This window comes from Trachemys scripta, chromosome 14, assembly GCF_013100865.1.
Source record: "Trachemys scripta elegans isolate TJP31775 chromosome 14, CAS_Tse_1.0, whole genome shotgun sequence".
Classification (NCBI taxonomy): Eukaryota; Metazoa; Chordata; order Testudines; family Emydidae; genus Trachemys; species Trachemys scripta.
This window is the reverse complement of record NC_048311.1, coordinates 38,945,977-38,962,586: the sequence shown is the minus strand read 5'-3', so window position 1 is coordinate 38,962,586 and position 16,610 is coordinate 38,945,977. Positions and strand designations below refer to the sequence as shown.

The 16,610-nt window shown below is 51.4% G+C and overlaps 1 protein-coding gene across 2 annotated transcripts in view; it reads right to left on the bottom strand.

Moving 5' to 3' along the window:
- Positions 1-4,094: 4,094 nt before the first annotated feature.
- The window catches only part of LOC117886954 (zinc finger protein RFP-like), a 33,323-nt gene continuing 20,807 nt past the window's right edge, over positions 4,095-16,610 (bottom strand). Inside the window, exons 3-7 of one of the 2 annotated variants that reach the window (XM_034789139.1) lie at positions 16,268-16,453; positions 15,932-15,954; positions 15,117-15,232; positions 6,892-6,951; positions 4,095-5,438 (exon numbers count right to left, since the gene is read on the bottom strand). In XM_034789139.1, the coding sequence (XP_034645030.1) occupies positions 4,924-5,438; positions 6,892-6,951; positions 15,117-15,232; positions 15,932-15,954; positions 16,268-16,453 (900 nt within the window). In that variant the 3' untranslated portion in view covers positions 4,095-4,923. Of the gene's footprint in view, positions 5,439-6,891; positions 6,952-15,116; positions 15,233-15,931; positions 15,955-16,267; positions 16,499-16,610 lie in introns of both variants that reach the window. The other variant, XM_034789138.1, reaches the window with a different exon arrangement.

Sequence of the window (16,610 nt, the reverse complement as noted above, 5' to 3'; positions counted from 1 at the left end):
GAACAAGAAGCAATGGGTTTAAACTGCAGCAAGGGAGGTCTAGGTTGGACATTAGGAAAAAGTTCCTAACTGTCAGAGTGGTTAAATACTGGAGTAAATTGCCTAGGGAGGTTGTGGAATCTCCATCTCTGGAGATATTTAAGAGTCGGTTAGATAAATGTCTATCAGGGATGGCTAGACAGTATTTGGTCCTGCCATGAGGGCAGGGGACTGGACTCGATGACCTCTTGAGGTCCCTTCCAGTCCTAGAATCTATGAATCTATGAAAATGGCCCTCGAGGATAGCAGTTGAGGAGCAGCAGCTCCTGAAAAGGTATCTGGGAAAAAGGTCCTGGAAAAGTGCAGCCCCACTCTGAGGAGATTTGGTAAAATCCAGACACTGACAGAGGAATCGGTGTTTCTGTGTCACAGCCGATGGACCTGACCCAAAGCCCGTTGTTGCCAAAGGAAAGACTCCCACAGACAAGTGGGACTAAATGGTAGAATAAATGGCCACAATGGGGTGCTGCCATTCACTGCAAAATTAGAGAGTTGGAAAAAATTGCAAAGTTTCAGTGTAATTTAAACAATATTTGTGGTGGTGGCAGCTTAGGCTTGTTTCTTCACAGCGGGGAACAATTCCAGGTTTTCTGTTCTGCAGCACGGCTCTTGCAGCCTGTCTGTGCTTTACTTTCTCCATTTATCTAAGTGTGGACAATGAAAAAAAAATCAGTTTTACAACTTTTAATTCATTTCACTTTCAATGTCCTAGTGCTCCTATGTTTGGGTTTCAGACACTGCTCAGGAATCTGGGTCTCAGAACTATTTTCAGTCAGTTACGGAGCCTTTAAAAAAAAGTTATAAGTGCTGGAAATAGGGGCGCTAGGGGTTCGGCACCTAGGGTTGCAAACTGTCATGAATATAGGGGGAAGGATAGCAACCTTTATGTATGCTTGGCAGCTGTACTGGATTGCTTTACCTGTAAAGGGTTAAGCAGTTCAAATAACCTAGTTGGCATCTGACCAGAAGGACCAATGAGAAAAGAAGATAGTTGCAGAGTTGGGGGGGGGGGGGGGGGAAGGATTTGTTCATTGTTCTGTGGGTTGTTCCCTCTCCGGACGGAGGGAGAAACCAAGCAGGTAAAATATCTCCTGAAAAATATACCTGGAATAAGCCACCTAAAACCACAGAAACTGCGAGTAAGGAAAGGAAATGCGGTAGGTTATCTTTTGTTTTGGCTTGTGAATTTTCCTATGCTACAGAGGTAGTTTTACTCCTGTTTTTGTAACTGTGAAGCTGAGCCCAGAGGGGAATCCCCTGTGTTTTAAATCTTTTTCTTACCCTGTAAAGTTACCTTCCAGCCTGGTTTTGCAGGTGTGATTCTTTTACTTTTGTCTTTATAATAAAGTTCTTGTTTTAAGAACCTGATTGATTTCAGTGTCCTGAAGACAAAGGGTCTGGTCTGTGCTTACATTGCTAAGACAGCTGGTTGGTAGTTTATTCTCAAGCCTCCCCAGAAAAGGGGGTGAAGAGGCTTGGGGGGATATATTAGCGGGGGGGATAGGGATTCCAAGTGACCCTTCCCTGAATATTTTGTGTAAATCACTTGGTGGTGGCAGCAATACTGTCCAAGGACAAGGAAAGGGATTTGTGCCTTGGAGAAATTTTAACCTAAGATGGTAAAATATAAGCTTAGGGGGTCTTTCATGTGGGTTCCCACATCTGTACCCCAGAGTTCAGAGTGTGTGGGGGGGAACCCTGACACCAACTCGGTCGGACTGGATGCCATTTCTGCAAATGGCGTCCGGTCCGACCGAATTGGCAACCTTAGCAGCACCCCCTGGCTTGAAGTGTTTTTCATCATATACAGGGCCAGCACAGTGGCTGCGTGATCTCTAGATTATTCTTGGGCATGATATTTTTGGAGATCTTTCTACTTCATCATGAAATAAATCTTCACATTATGTGTTGTAACTTGATCTTTCACCACTAACAGAAATGAGCTGATGCTGAGCTACAGGGGGTAAGATGAACATTTAAAAATTTGTCAAGGGGGAAAGTAACAGAGACAAAAAGAACAGGAGTACTTGTGGCACCTTAGAGACTAACAAATTTATTTGAGCATAAGCTTTCATCTCTAAGGTGCCACAAGTACTCCTGTTCTTTTTGCGGATACAGACTAACACAGCTGCTACTCTGAAACCTGTCATTAGAGACAAAGTATGTTAATTAATTAACAAATTAATGGGTGGGGTGTGTGACATTAATGATGGCTCAAAAGTAGCTGAGGTACCAAACTTTTTTTTTTTTTTTTAAACCCTCTTAAAAGTCACTCGATAACTAAATGATGGATGTTAGCAACAAGCTACCTTCCGTGAAGGCCCTTTGCCCGGACCTCCTGGCCAGTGGTTCACCGCATTGCATTTCATCGTGCCTCGGAAAGACTTACCTTCATCACACCATCCATCGCTGTGCTGTGAGACACTTACCTTGAAGGATCCTGACATCTCCAGTGCTGTGCCTGTCCTGGGAGCGTGAGTACGCGAGTGTGAGTGTGACACCCTCCCCCACCCCTTCTTTTGAGCTTAGCTAGCAATATAATAAACGTGCTGCTTTCTGCCAAACTCTGGGGGGTCATTAGTCCTCCCTAACCTTACTAGCTAGCCCAATTTCACGTAACAATGAAGACTGTGTTCTTTGTCAAGGCAGCTGTTTCCACGTGAATGGGCCTCCACTATGAAACCTGGTATCTGTCAGCCTCCCTCTGCACAACTGGTCAAGTCACCCGCCTTCTCTGAAGCATCCTCTAGTATTGGGCTTGAGCAATGGCTGCAGCCTCTTGACACCACTTGGGGTGTCTGGAGACACCTTCACTGGGCTCAGGTGTGTGTACTGTACTCCTGGGGGAATTCTGCACCCCAAAATGACCAGTTCTGCACCTTTTAAAATTTTGCAAAATTCTGCATTTTTTATTTGTCAAAATAACACAATACAATCACACCCGTTTCAATTATTTTAGTAATTAATTTCAAAATACTTGTCAGCAGGTATGTCAATAACGCAGGCAGTGAGAAAGATTCCCCCGGGAGTGGAGAGTTAAACCCTAAAACAATGCAGTTCCAGTTGAGGGCTGCTGGAGGGGGCTGCGTGAGGCCTCCTGGCCCAGACACATGCTCCCTTCCCCCCCGCCTGTCCCCAGAGCCCAGCCATGGGGCCCCCTGGCCCAGACACCTGCCTCCTCTTTCCAGAGCCCAGCACCGGGGCCCCCCAAGCACAGACATCTGCCCACCCTCCCCCAAGAGCTCAGCCCCAGGCTCCACTCAGCACAGTTTTGTCTTGCTGGTGGACGCGGTAAAGCCCTGTCCTTCCTCACCTTTTGTCTCCTGGGCTCGCTCCCATCTCTGGTGGATGATCAAGCCCTGCAGTGCAGTGTGCAAAGCCTCCATCCCAGCCCGGCCATTCAGCTCACTGCAAGAGGGAGAGTGGGCTCTGCAGAGTCCAGCGCCCCTAGTGATGGCCAGCAGCTCTGCAGCCCCAATGCTGCGCAGAACATGAAATTCTGTGCAAAATCTGCATTGGGCTGAATTCCCCCAGGAGTAAATTTAATCGAGTTTTATGCATAATTTTCTCTAGCACTCGTTTTCCATCTGTTTCTTTCTCTGCGTCTCCCCAACCCGTCTCTATTCCTTATTACAGATCATTCCACCTCAGGTTCCCAGTTTATCCCTTAATCTCTTGCTGCTCACCCAGAGCATTTCCCTCCTCAGGATGGTTTTGCGGTCACTCTTCATTTGAGTTTCCCTCCATTTTCTCCAGGCTTCTCTCTTTACACTGGTTGGACTTTATTTTTTCCTTTTTTATTCTTTCATTTCTTCTCTCCTTTAAACCCGCCCTGTGCTTGACTCTCCACATCTTCATCCTGCTGACATCACCCCACCCTCTAACTCCTTCCCACCTAAGCAGCCAGTCCTTCATGGCTTGTAGGTCACACTACCCGGTCCCTTGCTCTCCCACTCTCAGGATCCCTGCTGGTACAGATCCTCCAGATTCTACGCAACCCTCTAAATACTAATTAATTCTGTGTCCCTCCCACCCCCACATCTGCCAGTCCCCATCCCAACTGTTAATTCTCCCCCAACTCCACATCACTTCTGCTCCCAGCCCCTCCATCAGTTCTGACCGTACCCAGCCCCCACATCTGCTCCTCAGGGCCCCTCTGCTCCTCCTGCAGCTCTAGGGGTTCTTCCCCCTCCTATCCCTGCAGGAAGGAAGGGAGGAGGAGCTTCCAAGGGTCATAGAGCTAAGATATCAGAGGGTTGGATTGACTGGAATCCTCCAGGCCATAGGGACTAGGATGACTTGGCTAGAGAAGCCCATTGTTTCATTCCCGGAGGGCTGTTCCCCCCGTGTCTCAGTGACACTGTCTGACCCAGGATTCCCAGAGTCCTCTTGGACCACAGAGGACAGGGCAAACATGCTGCACAATCCCTGAGGCAGTAAGATTGGCTTCTCTGCCTCTCTCACTCCCTGCTCTCTATGATTTGACAGTGCAGAGGCTGCACAGAGTTGAGACCAGAAGCAACCTCCAAGGTCACAGTGATGGCATGATAGATAGTCCACAGGGAGAGGTCATAGAGACAGGGCTGGCTCCAGGCACCAGCTTACCAAGCAGGTTCTTGGGGCGGCCACTTCAGAGAGGGGTGGCACGTCCAGCTGTTCGGCGGCAATTCAGCGGATGGTCCCTCACTCCTGCTCGGAGCGAAGGACCTCCCACCGAATTGCCGCCGCAGATCACGATCGTGGCTTTTTTGTTTTGTTTTTTTGTTTGGCTGCTTGGGGCGGCCAAAACCCTGGAGCCGGCCCTGCATAGAGACAAGGCTGTGTGAGGCTAGGAAGGCTGATCTCAGGGTCCCCAGTGGGATATGCCCCCCTCCCTGGTGTGTCTCAGCGACACAGCCTGAGCCGGGATCCCCTCCCCACCCAGAGCCAGCGTCGGATTCTCTCCCCAGGGATGGAGCCTGGTGGGAAAGTGAAGATCGGGGCCTCATCAGCAGCATTGATAAATGTCACCTGCCCCCGGTTCCAGTCCAGATAAACCCGGATCCTACTGGGGACCCGGCTCAGGGGCAGGGGGGTTTCAGGGGAGGTGAGAGCCCGCAACTGACCCCCGCACCGCTGCACAGCCCAGATCCCCCCCTCAGGGCTGAGGCTGATCCATCCTTTCCTCCTCACAGAGACTCTTGCCACCCCCACAGCCCAGAATTCCCCACCCCTCACCTCCACCTCCCAACAATGTCTCCCTGAGGTGAATCCCTCACAGCCCAGCACACAGAAACAATAGTCAAATCTCTCAGGGTTGTTGGGCAGTCGCTGCCGTGTGTCTCCCCATCTCACACTTTTCCGATCCTCAGATAGGATGAGTTGGGGATGAGCCGTGTCAGGATCCAGAGTCACATTCGCTGGGGAGAGAGAATCAGAGCGTTAGGGGCAGAGCTCGGCCCTGGGGGAGGCTGGGACCATTTCTCACACTCCCCAGCAGCCCAGTTCTGGCTGGGACAGGCCTGGATCCCAGGGTGCTGCCTCTGTCCTGGGCACCTGAGGCAGAGCAGAGATGTCACTGCAGCTCCTCACTCTGTATCTCATTTGCTTGCAGAAGCTTCAGCTCCGTTCCCCCTCTGCTGGGGCTGCTCCATTCCCAGCAGCACGGACACAGCCAGGAAGGTGTCAGAAGCTTTTGGTGAGAGGGATCAAAAGAGGCAGGTTCCAGCTTTAAATCCCAGAGAGAAGCTTTCTCCCCTAATGCAGCCTCCACTCCCAGGCCACGGAACAGAGAGGAAGGTGCAGTGTGGGGGAAGAGCCACTTAATACCAGAGAGTAGGAGGTGGCATTGGGTGGGATAGCCCCATCCCCAGCCCAGAGAGAAGGGAGGAGCTGACAGTGTCACAGGGAGAGCATCTCCCCAACAGAGGAAGCAGGGAGCAGCTCCAATGGGAGAGTCCAGCCCTGCCCACAGGAAAGGCCGGATGTTGGAGAAGTGCGATGGGGAATGTCTGGGTAAAGCAGAGGGGTGTGTTAGCCCTCAGGGGAGAGAGCTCTGTTCGGGTGCGGCTCAGTGAGAATGAGTGGACATGAACGCAGCACTGTTCGTTGTTAGGAGTATTTGACTTCAGTTTGGGATCTCTCCAGGAGCGCTGGAAGCTTGAGAGATGTTGCGGGGGGACACGAAGTCTTGCTGCCTGTGCCCCCACCCCCTCCATGGCCCTGCCCCACTTCTCTTCTTCCTGCTGAAGCCCCACCCCTTGGCCAGGCTGAGAACCTTGGCCCCTGTGGAGAGCCCCTGACCCTCCACCTGGCCTGGACAAAGGTCTGGGGGTACAGAGAGCAGCCCCCGGCCCATATCCCCGCTTCCCGGAGTGCGCCACCCAGGGCAGGTGGAGGATCCAGGGCTCCCCAGTGCAGCTCCCCGGGTGGCAGACGGGCTCCAGTTTTTGGCTTGGCCAGGAGGCAGGGCCTCAGGGGAAGAGGAGCAGGGATGGGGCAACTGAGAGGGGCCAGCACTGGGAAGAGGCTGGAGCTGTGGGCAGGGGAGACCTGATCAGCTGCCCCAATATGAAGCACAGCCACTGCCTGCAATGCTCCATGCCTGCCCAAGGCTTGAGGTTTGGGAGGGGGGGAGTAACTTGGCCCCCTGCCACTAAACTATGCCCATGTTAAAAAGTTGGGGGGGCATGGCCCCCTGGTCCACCTTGTTCCTGTGCCCCTGGATCTCCTTACTGTTCAATGTGTTATTTTTAAGGCTGTGTGTGTCATGGCCGCTGTCGGTTTGATTGGTAACTTTAGCTACAATCTCATGAAGATGTTTTCACTGGAATTTTCTCATAATTTAAAGACAATCTCCACCTGCAAACTTACCCAGTCTGTGTGCTCCTAGGGGTTCCCCTGTTTTTGTCTCCAGTTCATATGGCAGAGTGTCTGGAGAGGGAAAGGATAAGAGGTGAGATTTCAGGCTCTCCTATTATAACAGCATCACCACTCTGAACTCATAGAGCTGTGTTTTAATTATGACAGAGAAACAGAGACACATTCAGGTATTTAATATTAAAAGGTCTGAAACCTTCTATTTCCTCTCTCATTCAGGCATCTCCCAGCAACCAACATGATCATCCATGAAGCCTCACAACCATCCCAGGACAGACAATTTGTAAGAGAGATTTACTTTTCCCCTCATCATCCCCTCCCACCCTTCAGACTCCAGTTGGTTTGTCTCATTCACTTGCTCCCTTTTGTCATATCCTAGACCCAGCTCATACAAAGACTTTGGCATAAAAGTAACTTTATCCACTTGGTTCCCTTTGACAATAAAGGTGGCTGCAGGGGCCAGTGCAGACCTTGGCACAGGCTAAGGAAGTTCTGAAGCCAGCCAGAGTTACATCCCTATGACAATGGCCCCCATGTGTCTTGGCCACTGTGCAGAGTGTTAGAGGCCCAGCTTAACACTGCCCACCTCCCTTTATCCCTCATCCACCCCCTCCCTCTTCCACTCCATGCTCACCACCCCCACCCCATTCCCAGCTCTCTCCGGAACACGCCTTGTGCCTGCAGCTCCTGGGGAGGAGGCACAAGAGGCTCCTGTGCTGGAGGGATCTCTCACCATGGGGGAGGAGCTTGCTCCTTCCTTCCTTACAGCCCATTTGGGCCAGACTAGCTGCCGTATGGAACCCAAGCGCAGTGATGGGCTGGGTCCAGCTTTTGGACAGACCAAGATTGAGCATTTATATTGACTAACTTAGCTTTGGCCTGGACTCTGGTGAGCAGTTTGCTTGACATAAGGGAAATGTTGCCTTAAGTGACCTTGTTATTAAGTGATGTGTTCATAAGTTGCTATGTGGGACAAAGAGATGTTTTGACCACACAATGTGCTTAAAGACAACAGACACCCAACATGTACTGCCAAGGAGAAGTTAGCAAAGTCCACAACACCTATGCAGAGAAGAGAATAGAGACATGAAAATAGCTTTGACAGCAAAAGCCCTGCCTTTAAAAAGCTCATGCATGTGTAGTGTATGAGTTATAAAAGGTACTTAATATTCATAACACTCAAAGGTGATTGGAAAAGAAAATACAGTTACCTTTTCCATAACTGGTGTTCTTCAAGATGTGTTGCTCATGTCCATTCCACAGTAGGTGTGTGTGCTCTCCACGTGCACTGGTGCCGGAAGTTTTCCCCCAAGGAGTACCCATAGGGGAGCGCCCCTAGTGACCCCTGGAGTGGCACCTGCCTGGCGCGGTATAAGGGTTGCTGTTCGCTCCCCTCACCCTCGGTTCCTTCTTGCCGGAAAACTTCGACAGTGGGGAAGGAGGGCGGGATGTGGAATGGACATGAGCAACACATCTTGAAGAACACCAGTTATGGAAAAGGTAACTGTCTTTTCTTCTTCGAGTGATTGCTCATGTGCATTCCACAGTAGGTGATTCCCAAGCGATACCTGTTGGGAGGTGGGTAGGAGTTCACAGACACTCGGGATGGAGCAGTGCCCTGCCAAACACGGCATTTTCCCTGGTCTGGGAGATGATCGCATTATGCGAGATGAACTTGTGGACCAATGACCATGTTGCAGCTCTACAAACGTCCTGAGTAGGGACGTGAGCTAGAAAGGCGGCCGACGAGGCCTGCGCCCTTGTCGAGTGTGCTCTCACAATTGGTGGCGGAGGGACTCCCGCGAGGTTGTAACATGTATGGGTACACAAAGTGATCCAGCTGGAGAGCCGCTGAGTGGAGATCAGTTGACCCTTCATTCGTTCAGCCATGGTGATAAACAACTGTATAGATTCCTGAATGGTTTTGTCTGTTCCTGGTAAAAAGCCAGGGCCTGTCTCACATCTAGCATGTGGAGATGGCACTCCTCACTAGACGGAGCTCCTCACTAGACGTGTGAGGCTTGGGACAGAGGACTGGAAGGAAGATGTCCTGGCTCATATAATAGACTGAGACCATTTGGGGGAGGAATGAAGGATGTGGGCAGAGCTGGATCTTGTCTTTATGAAAAACCATATACGGGGGTTTGGAAGTCAAGGCCAGGAGCTCCGAGACTCTTCTAGCAGAAGTGATTGCCACGAGAAAGGCTACTTTCCATGAAAGGTGGGACTAGGAACATGTGGCAAACGGCTCAGATGGAGGCTCTGTCAGCTTGGCCAGAACTAAGTTAAGATTCCACTGTGGAACAGGGGCTCTAACATAAGGGAAGAGGCACTCCAAGCCCTTAAGGAATTGACCGGTCATGGTGTGAGGAAAAAATACTGTGTGGCCAGGGGCAGCAGGTTTCTAGAAATTTTGGTTGTGCCCAGAACACCCAGAGCCTGCCCTCCCAAACTCTGTCCCCCACCTGCCAAAAGCTCTGGGAAGGAGTTTGGGAGGGGGAGGAGGTCTGGGGTGCAGGCCCTGGATGGGTCAGGAGATTGGGGTGCAGGAGGCGGGGGTGAGGGGTGCAGGCTCTGGGCTGGGGCAAGGGGTGGGGAGCAAGAGGAGAGGTGAGGGGTGCAGGCTCTGGGCTGGAGTTTGGGTGCAGGATCTGGGCTGGGGCTGCGGGTAGAGGCTCTGGGAGGGAGTTTGAGGGTGTGAGCTTGTATGTGGGAAGGGGGTAGGGGTGCAGGCTCTGGGACGGGGTGGGGAGTGCGATGCTTACCTGGGGCTCCTAGGCGGGGTGGGCAGGTCTCTGTGTGCTACTGCCCCCAGGCTCCACTCCTGCAGCTTCCTATTGGCCACAGTGGTGCTCAGGGCAGCACATGGAGACAGCCCCGCTCCACCCTGCCCAAGGGCCACAGGGAGGGGCCAGAAGCCATGTGGAGCAAGCAGGCAGGAGGCCACTCAGCCCCACTGTGCTGCCGGTGGTGGGCAGGGGCCCTGGGCCATTTTAAATAGCCCAGGGGATGGGGGGAGCACCCGGGGGTGGCAGGCGGGGCTGTGGGAGAGACCCAGCCCCAAAGATTGCTAGAGCCAGGCCCCGGGCCAGGAACATTCCTGGTGCCCAGGCATCACCAGCCCATATAACTTGCCACCTATGTGTGTGGCCTTGCACAGGCGGGTGGAAAGCCAATATGGCTGCCAGATGCACTTTGACGAATGAGGGCCCCAGACTCTTGGCTCTTAGATGAAGGAGGTAATCCAGTATTAGCTGGAGTGGAGCAGCCACTGGTTAGACGCCGTGATCGGCAGCCCATCGACAGAACTTTGGCCATTTTGCCAGGTAAGCCTGATGCATGGAGGGCCTCCTGCTTTCCAGGAGGACTTGCTGGATGCCTTCCAAACAGGTCCTTTCCTCTTGGTCTAACCACTGAGCGTCCATGTCGTGAGGTGGAGGGCTGCAAGGTTGGGGTGGAGGAGGTGACCTTGGTCCTGAAAGGGAAGGTCTGGGTGGCCCGGCAGCGGCCCCGGGGGGGCAACGGACAGGTCCATCAGTGTCCCATACCAGTGTTGTCTGGGCCATGCTGGGGCAATCATGAGGATGCAAGTCTTGTCCTTCTTGATTTTTTGCAAGACCTTGCTGATCAAGGGAATTGGAGGAAAGGCATATAGCAGCTGGCCCAACAAGGATAGAAGGAAGGTGTCGGAGATCACACCCTCGCCCAGGTCCCTCCTGGAGCAAACCTGAGGTTCTGTCTGGTCATGAAGAGATCCACTTGGGGAGTGCCCCACCTTTGGAAGATCATGTGCACCACCTCTGGGTGCAGCGACCACTCGTGCTGGGAGGAGAAGTCCCAGTTCAGGTGATCTGCTCGAGAGTTCCGGATGCCAGGTAAGTGGTGGATTTCCAAGTTGATATTATGGGTGATGCAGAAATCCCACAGCAGGAGGACTTCCTGGAAGAGGGCTGTAGAGCGGGCTCCACCTTGCCCATTGATGTAGAACATTGAGGCCGTGTTGCCCATGAGAACTCTGACTACCCTGCCTGCAAGGCACGAGTGAAAAGCCATGCAGACCGGATGGACTGCTCGGAGTTCTTTGACATTTATGTGCAGGCCCAGTTCCTGCACAGACCAGAAGCCTTGGGTTTGGAGGTCTCTAACATGGGTTCCCCACTCCAAGTCCGACACATCGGACACCAGTTCTATGGTGGGAGAGTGGCTCCTGAATGGGACCCCTTGAAGCATGTTCTCCAGCATGGTCCAACAAAGGAGGGAGGTGAGTATGGTCTTGGGCACGGTGAAGACTTTGTCCAACCTGTTTCTGGACTGGGAAAACGTTGAGGCCAACCAGAGCTGAAGGTGCCGCATTCTGATTCTGGTGTGGTGTGCCATGAATATGCATGCTGCCATGTGGCCCAGGAGCTGGAGCACACCCTGGCCATTGTCACGGGATACCTCGAGACTGCCCTGATGAGATCCCTCAAGGTTCCAAACCTGTCCAGCAGGAGGGAAGCTCTGGCTGATGTCGAATCGAGAATTGCGCCAATGAACTCTATTTGTTGTACCGATACCAACGTAGATTTGATGTTGTTTACCAACAGTCCCAGTGCGGTGCACATGGACAGCAAGAGTGTTATATGATCCTGTACCTGCGACCTAGAGCTGCCTTTGACCAACCAGTCATTGAGATAGGGAAGATCTGGACCCCCCGATGTCTGAGTTAGGCTGCCACCATAGACATGCACTTTGTGAAGACTCTGGGTGCCGTCAAGAGGCCAAATGGGAGAACGGTGAACTGGTAGTGTTCCTGTCCTACTGTGAAGCAGAGGAAACATCTGTGGCCCTCAAATATGTAAATGTGAAAGTACGCATCTTGAGATCAAGGGCAGCATACCAGTCTCCGGGATCCAAGGAGGGAATGATGGAGGCCCAGGAGATCATGCAGAACTTGAGTTTTACCATGTACTGGTTTAGTCCTCACAGATCCAGGATGGGCCTGAGGCTCCCTTTGGCCTTTGGGATAAGGAAATAGCGGGAGTAGTAACCTTTGTTCCTGAACTCTGCAGGCACCACCTCCATCGCTCCTAGGTGAAGGAGCTGCCTCACCTCTTGCTCGAGCAGACTCTCATGAGAGGGGTCCCTGAAGAGGGATGGGGAGGGAGGGTGGGTAGGTGGAGTAGAAAGAAATTGGAGGATATAGCCCGGGGAGATGGTGCTGAGGAACCAGTGGTCTGAGGTCAGCAGTTGTAGAATGGATGAATGAAATTGTTTTTAGTTGTTCACTTTATTAATGTAACTTCATAAGTAAAGTTTTATGAACGAAATAACATTCACTCATAAAACCGGTTACCCCAATAACTGGCTAATTGACAATTAAGATGCTAGTTAAGAGCCACAGCGTTTAGCCAGTTGCCCTAGTAAATTTCACTGTCAATCCAATTCCTGCTTAAATCACTGACTTGCACTGTTTCAGTATTGTAACTTCTGTTCATTATTTGCCATTCATTACACTTGTCTACTTCTGTTCACTGTTTGCCATATTGTAACTCAAACTCCATTTTACAACGCCTACTCCATTTTGTAAAAGCTTGCTGCAACCTTCATTTTTGCAAAATCCTGCTGTAATCTTATTAGTTTAGTTTAGATGTGTGAATGAGGTATGTATCGGTGATGAAATCAACCTCCAGCACCAGTCCGTCCTGATGAAATAAAGTTTAAACACCAAGGGCTGAAGATGCAGACAACAGCCCTAACAAAGCAAGAAGAGTCCACCCTAAAAAGAAAAGAACAAAGGTACAATTGAAGGAACATCAAAGCCAGGTCCCAGGCTGAAAGTCATGGCTGCAATTGATGGGTGATCAATCACACCAACCCCAGAAGCAGTGTGACAGAGCAAGACCTATAGACTCTGGATTCAAACTAAAGCCTACAAAAAGGATGGGTGTGATGGAAGACTTTGGAGGGTAAACTTCTGCTGCCAACATGGAAGGGCATCAGTGCATGCCCAACAGAGACCCAGTCCTTCCTTGTGCCCGGCTTTCCTGGCCAATTAGCCGCCACAAGCTACGAACCCAAGCCACGAACTCAAGCTACATTCAGGACTGGTAACTATCTAGCAGCTGCAGAACATTTGATGTGTGTGTGTGTGTGTGTGTGTGTGTGTGTGTGTGTGTGTATACATAGGTATTAGATATTAGTTTTGGTCATAAATCAAATTGTGTTATCATAATAAACGTGGCATCTTGTCTTGTCCCCTGAAACAATCCTGTGTAGTTTTGTCTGCATAACACAGTGACCACTCTGGGAGGAATGTGTAGAGACAGCTGGAGAAGGGTAGGATGGGTGGATCCCTGGTGCAGACTGGTAAGTCGTCCCCGGGCATCCCATCAAAAAGTGCACTTACCCATCTGCTTGCCCTTAAACGGGCCAGGCTGGGGGGCGGACTGAGACTGCCGCTGTGAATGCTTGTTATAGGTTCTAGATTTCCTGTAAGAAGGTTCATGTCGGGAGTGGGTGGCTTGGCTGGGGGTTGCTGAGGCTTAAACTTGGTCTGGCTGGGGCCAGGACATAGAGGCCAAGAGTCTTTAAGGTCATGTGAGAGTCCTTCAGACCATGTAATTTTACATCCGTTTGCTCTGCGAATAGGGCCTTGCCATCGAAGGGGAGGTCCTACAGGGAGGTCTGTGCCTCATTGGACAGCCCGGACAAGAGGAGCCAGGACACCCTCCACATGGACACCACAGAAGCCATGGTTCTTGCTGCCATGTCTGCCACATCTGAAGCTGCCTGAAAGGCAGCTCTGGCAGCAGCGATGCCCTCCTCCACTAGGGCCTTATACTCCTTCCTATCATGTTCCTGGAGGGAGTCCGTAAACTTAGGTATTGACCACCCCAAGTTAAAATCGTATCTGCCCAGCAGGGCTTGGTGGTTTGCCACCCTCAGTTGAAAGCTTGAAGAGGAATAAAGCTTTCTGCCAAACAAGTCCAGTATCCTTGAGTCCTTATTCTTTGGGGTGGGCATGGGCTAGCCTTGGCGTTCCTTGTGGTTGACCACCTCGACCACCAGGGAGTTGGGGGCGGGGTGAGTGTACAGATATTTGTGCCCCTTGGCGGGCACAAAATACTTCCACTCTGCCCTCTTAGAGATGGGGGGCAAGGAAGATGAGGTCTGCCATAGGACAGTGGAGATTTTCACCACCCCCTCATGGAGCGGGAGGGACACCCTAGCCGATGCTCTGGTTGAGAGGACATCAAAGAGGGAGTTCGATGGCTCCTCCACCTCCTCAGCCTGTAAGTTGAGGCTTGAGGCCACCCTTTCCAGGAGCTCTTGGTGGGCCTGTGTGTCCTCTTGGGGAACAGGAATAGGGGGCGCCATAATGGCCTCATCCGGGGAGGATGAGGATGGAAGTGCGGTGCCTGGCCTCCTTCTGAGTGCAGGACCAGAGAGGAATGTTCCGTTGACCTCCTCCTGGGGGGTTGAGAGCAATCACTCAAAGAAGAACTAATAAATATATAATATGGATGTGTATAATATGTCAGACATTGTAAGAGGTAGTCAGAGCATCATAGGAGAAATCCCCTGTGACCCACCTATGCCCCAGCTAGGGCTGTCCTTAGGGGGCTGTGGGGCCTGGGACAACCTACCCTCCACCCCAGGCTCTGTCCCTGCCCCCCTTTTCCCACCCCATTCTGTCTTCACTCCACCCCCATTCCACCCCTTCCCCCAAGCCCCACCCCCCTTCTCTCCTGAGCAATGTGGGGAGCAAGCGAGATGGAGTGAAGTGGGGCTGGTCGCGCTGCCGCTGGCCCCTGTGCCACCCAGGCCCCGCGTCCTCCTGAAATGGGGAGCGAGGCCACTGGCCCCTCACCTTCCAGGACCCGTATCCCCCTGACGTGCAGGCCCCCCCCAAAGCGTGGGGCTCAGGGCAACTGCCACGAACTGTCCAATGGACAGTGGCTCTGGCCCCAGGAGAAAGTAACTGGGCAATAGTTCTTTCAGTATGTCTGTCATTACTTACTCTAATAGTAATTGTAATGGCAAGACAGGCTTTTGGTAAAATAAAGGTTTGAATTAATCCACCTGAGTGACTTGGACCCCAAGTGTGTGATATTCTCACCCAACAATTAAATAGAAGTATCATCTAATTATGAACCAATTGGCCAGAACCATTCTCATCCCTCAATCTCAGAGGCTTATCCCAATTCCCCGCACCCCCCCAGATTCCTTCTCGGTACCTTTGAACTCCCTCAGAGTCTCCATTAGAGCAACAGTTTTCTGGGAGAAAACATGGAGCCCCTTTTCCAGCTCAGGAGAAATCTTCACTGACTGATGGAACTTCCCCTTCTCACACCTGGAGAGAAATAATTTCACATGGTTCTATTTCATTTAGTGACGCATTATAAGTTGTTGCTAGTGAGTCGCTGTTCTCAGGTGCCTAGAGTTAGAATTCCTCGACTTCTCCCAGCCTTAGTGCAGGTGCAATGCAAGCCATAGCCATGCAACCTTCCCCTCAAAGGACCAGCTCTGGGGATCAAAGGGGATGTGAGTCTCTATAGCAAGTTCACTCCTTGGCCTCCATGCTCTGAGGGACAGGAGGTTTCCTTGTTAAGTGTTGTAGAAATCTGTCAACTAGGAACTAGACTGAGACACCAACTCCCCACTCCCCAGCTCATTCCACACACGTCTCCAAACTGTCCTCAGGTCGGAAAGACTCTTGACCGCTGCTGCCCTGGGCTGAATGGTAACCAGGGCCCCAGCAGTGACAGGCCCATATTCCATCCCCACAATCCTGAGTCAGCTCGTTCCCCAGGGATGTGACATCTCTTGGAAATACTGGAGGTCAGTTTTTCCCACTGAATGGAGAATTCCAGAGTCTTCTATAAAAGGGTGAGAACCTCATGATGAAGTTGATCAGAGAGATTTGTATTCAGAATATGACCTTCCCCACACATTTTGTTGTAGAGCCCTGGGGAGATGCGGTGCTAACATCACCACCAAGCTCTTTCCCAGTGTTGAGAAGTGTGAAGGGGAGTGAGAGAGAAACACGTACCTGCTCAAGGTGCTTCTGACATCCTAGAGGAGAGAGAGAGGGAAAGAATTTCAGTCTCACCTTACACATACTTAATTTTCAAAGAAAGTGATTTTGAAATACGGGTAAGAGAGACCCTGCCCTGACCACATTGCCATATATTCACTGAGTAATGGGGCTTTTGTCTCTTTTAATATCTCTGTGTCTGTGACTCTGCAATGACCAATGGTCATTCACATTTCAGGAATGCACACACTGAGTTACACTGTGATCTCTGACTGTTGGATCCCGTGCCCATGTTTTAGGAGCAGTCCTGTCCTTGTAGTGGGATTTGCAGTATTTCTAACTCAGTCTCACCTGCAGGAATTCACTCGCTGGTTTCTTATACTTCCCTTCCAGCTCACTGATCAACTTGCTGAGACAGGAAATCTCCTCAGAGAGTTTGGTGATATTTTCCTTCTCTATCTTCACAATCACCTCTTCCAGCTTTTCCAGCTGGGCCAGCAGGAGTCGCTCTTGTTCCTCCAGGAACTGCCGCAGTTGCTGAAATTCAGACACAATTTTCTGCCTCTCCTTTTCGATGTGTTTCTGTAAAGCAACAGGGAAATGGCTGGTCAGGGACATGGCAGCAGGCTGGGGTCCTTCCATCAAGTGCTGAGTGTGCAGAGGGGAGAATTTCTTTGCCAACCCTAACATTTCT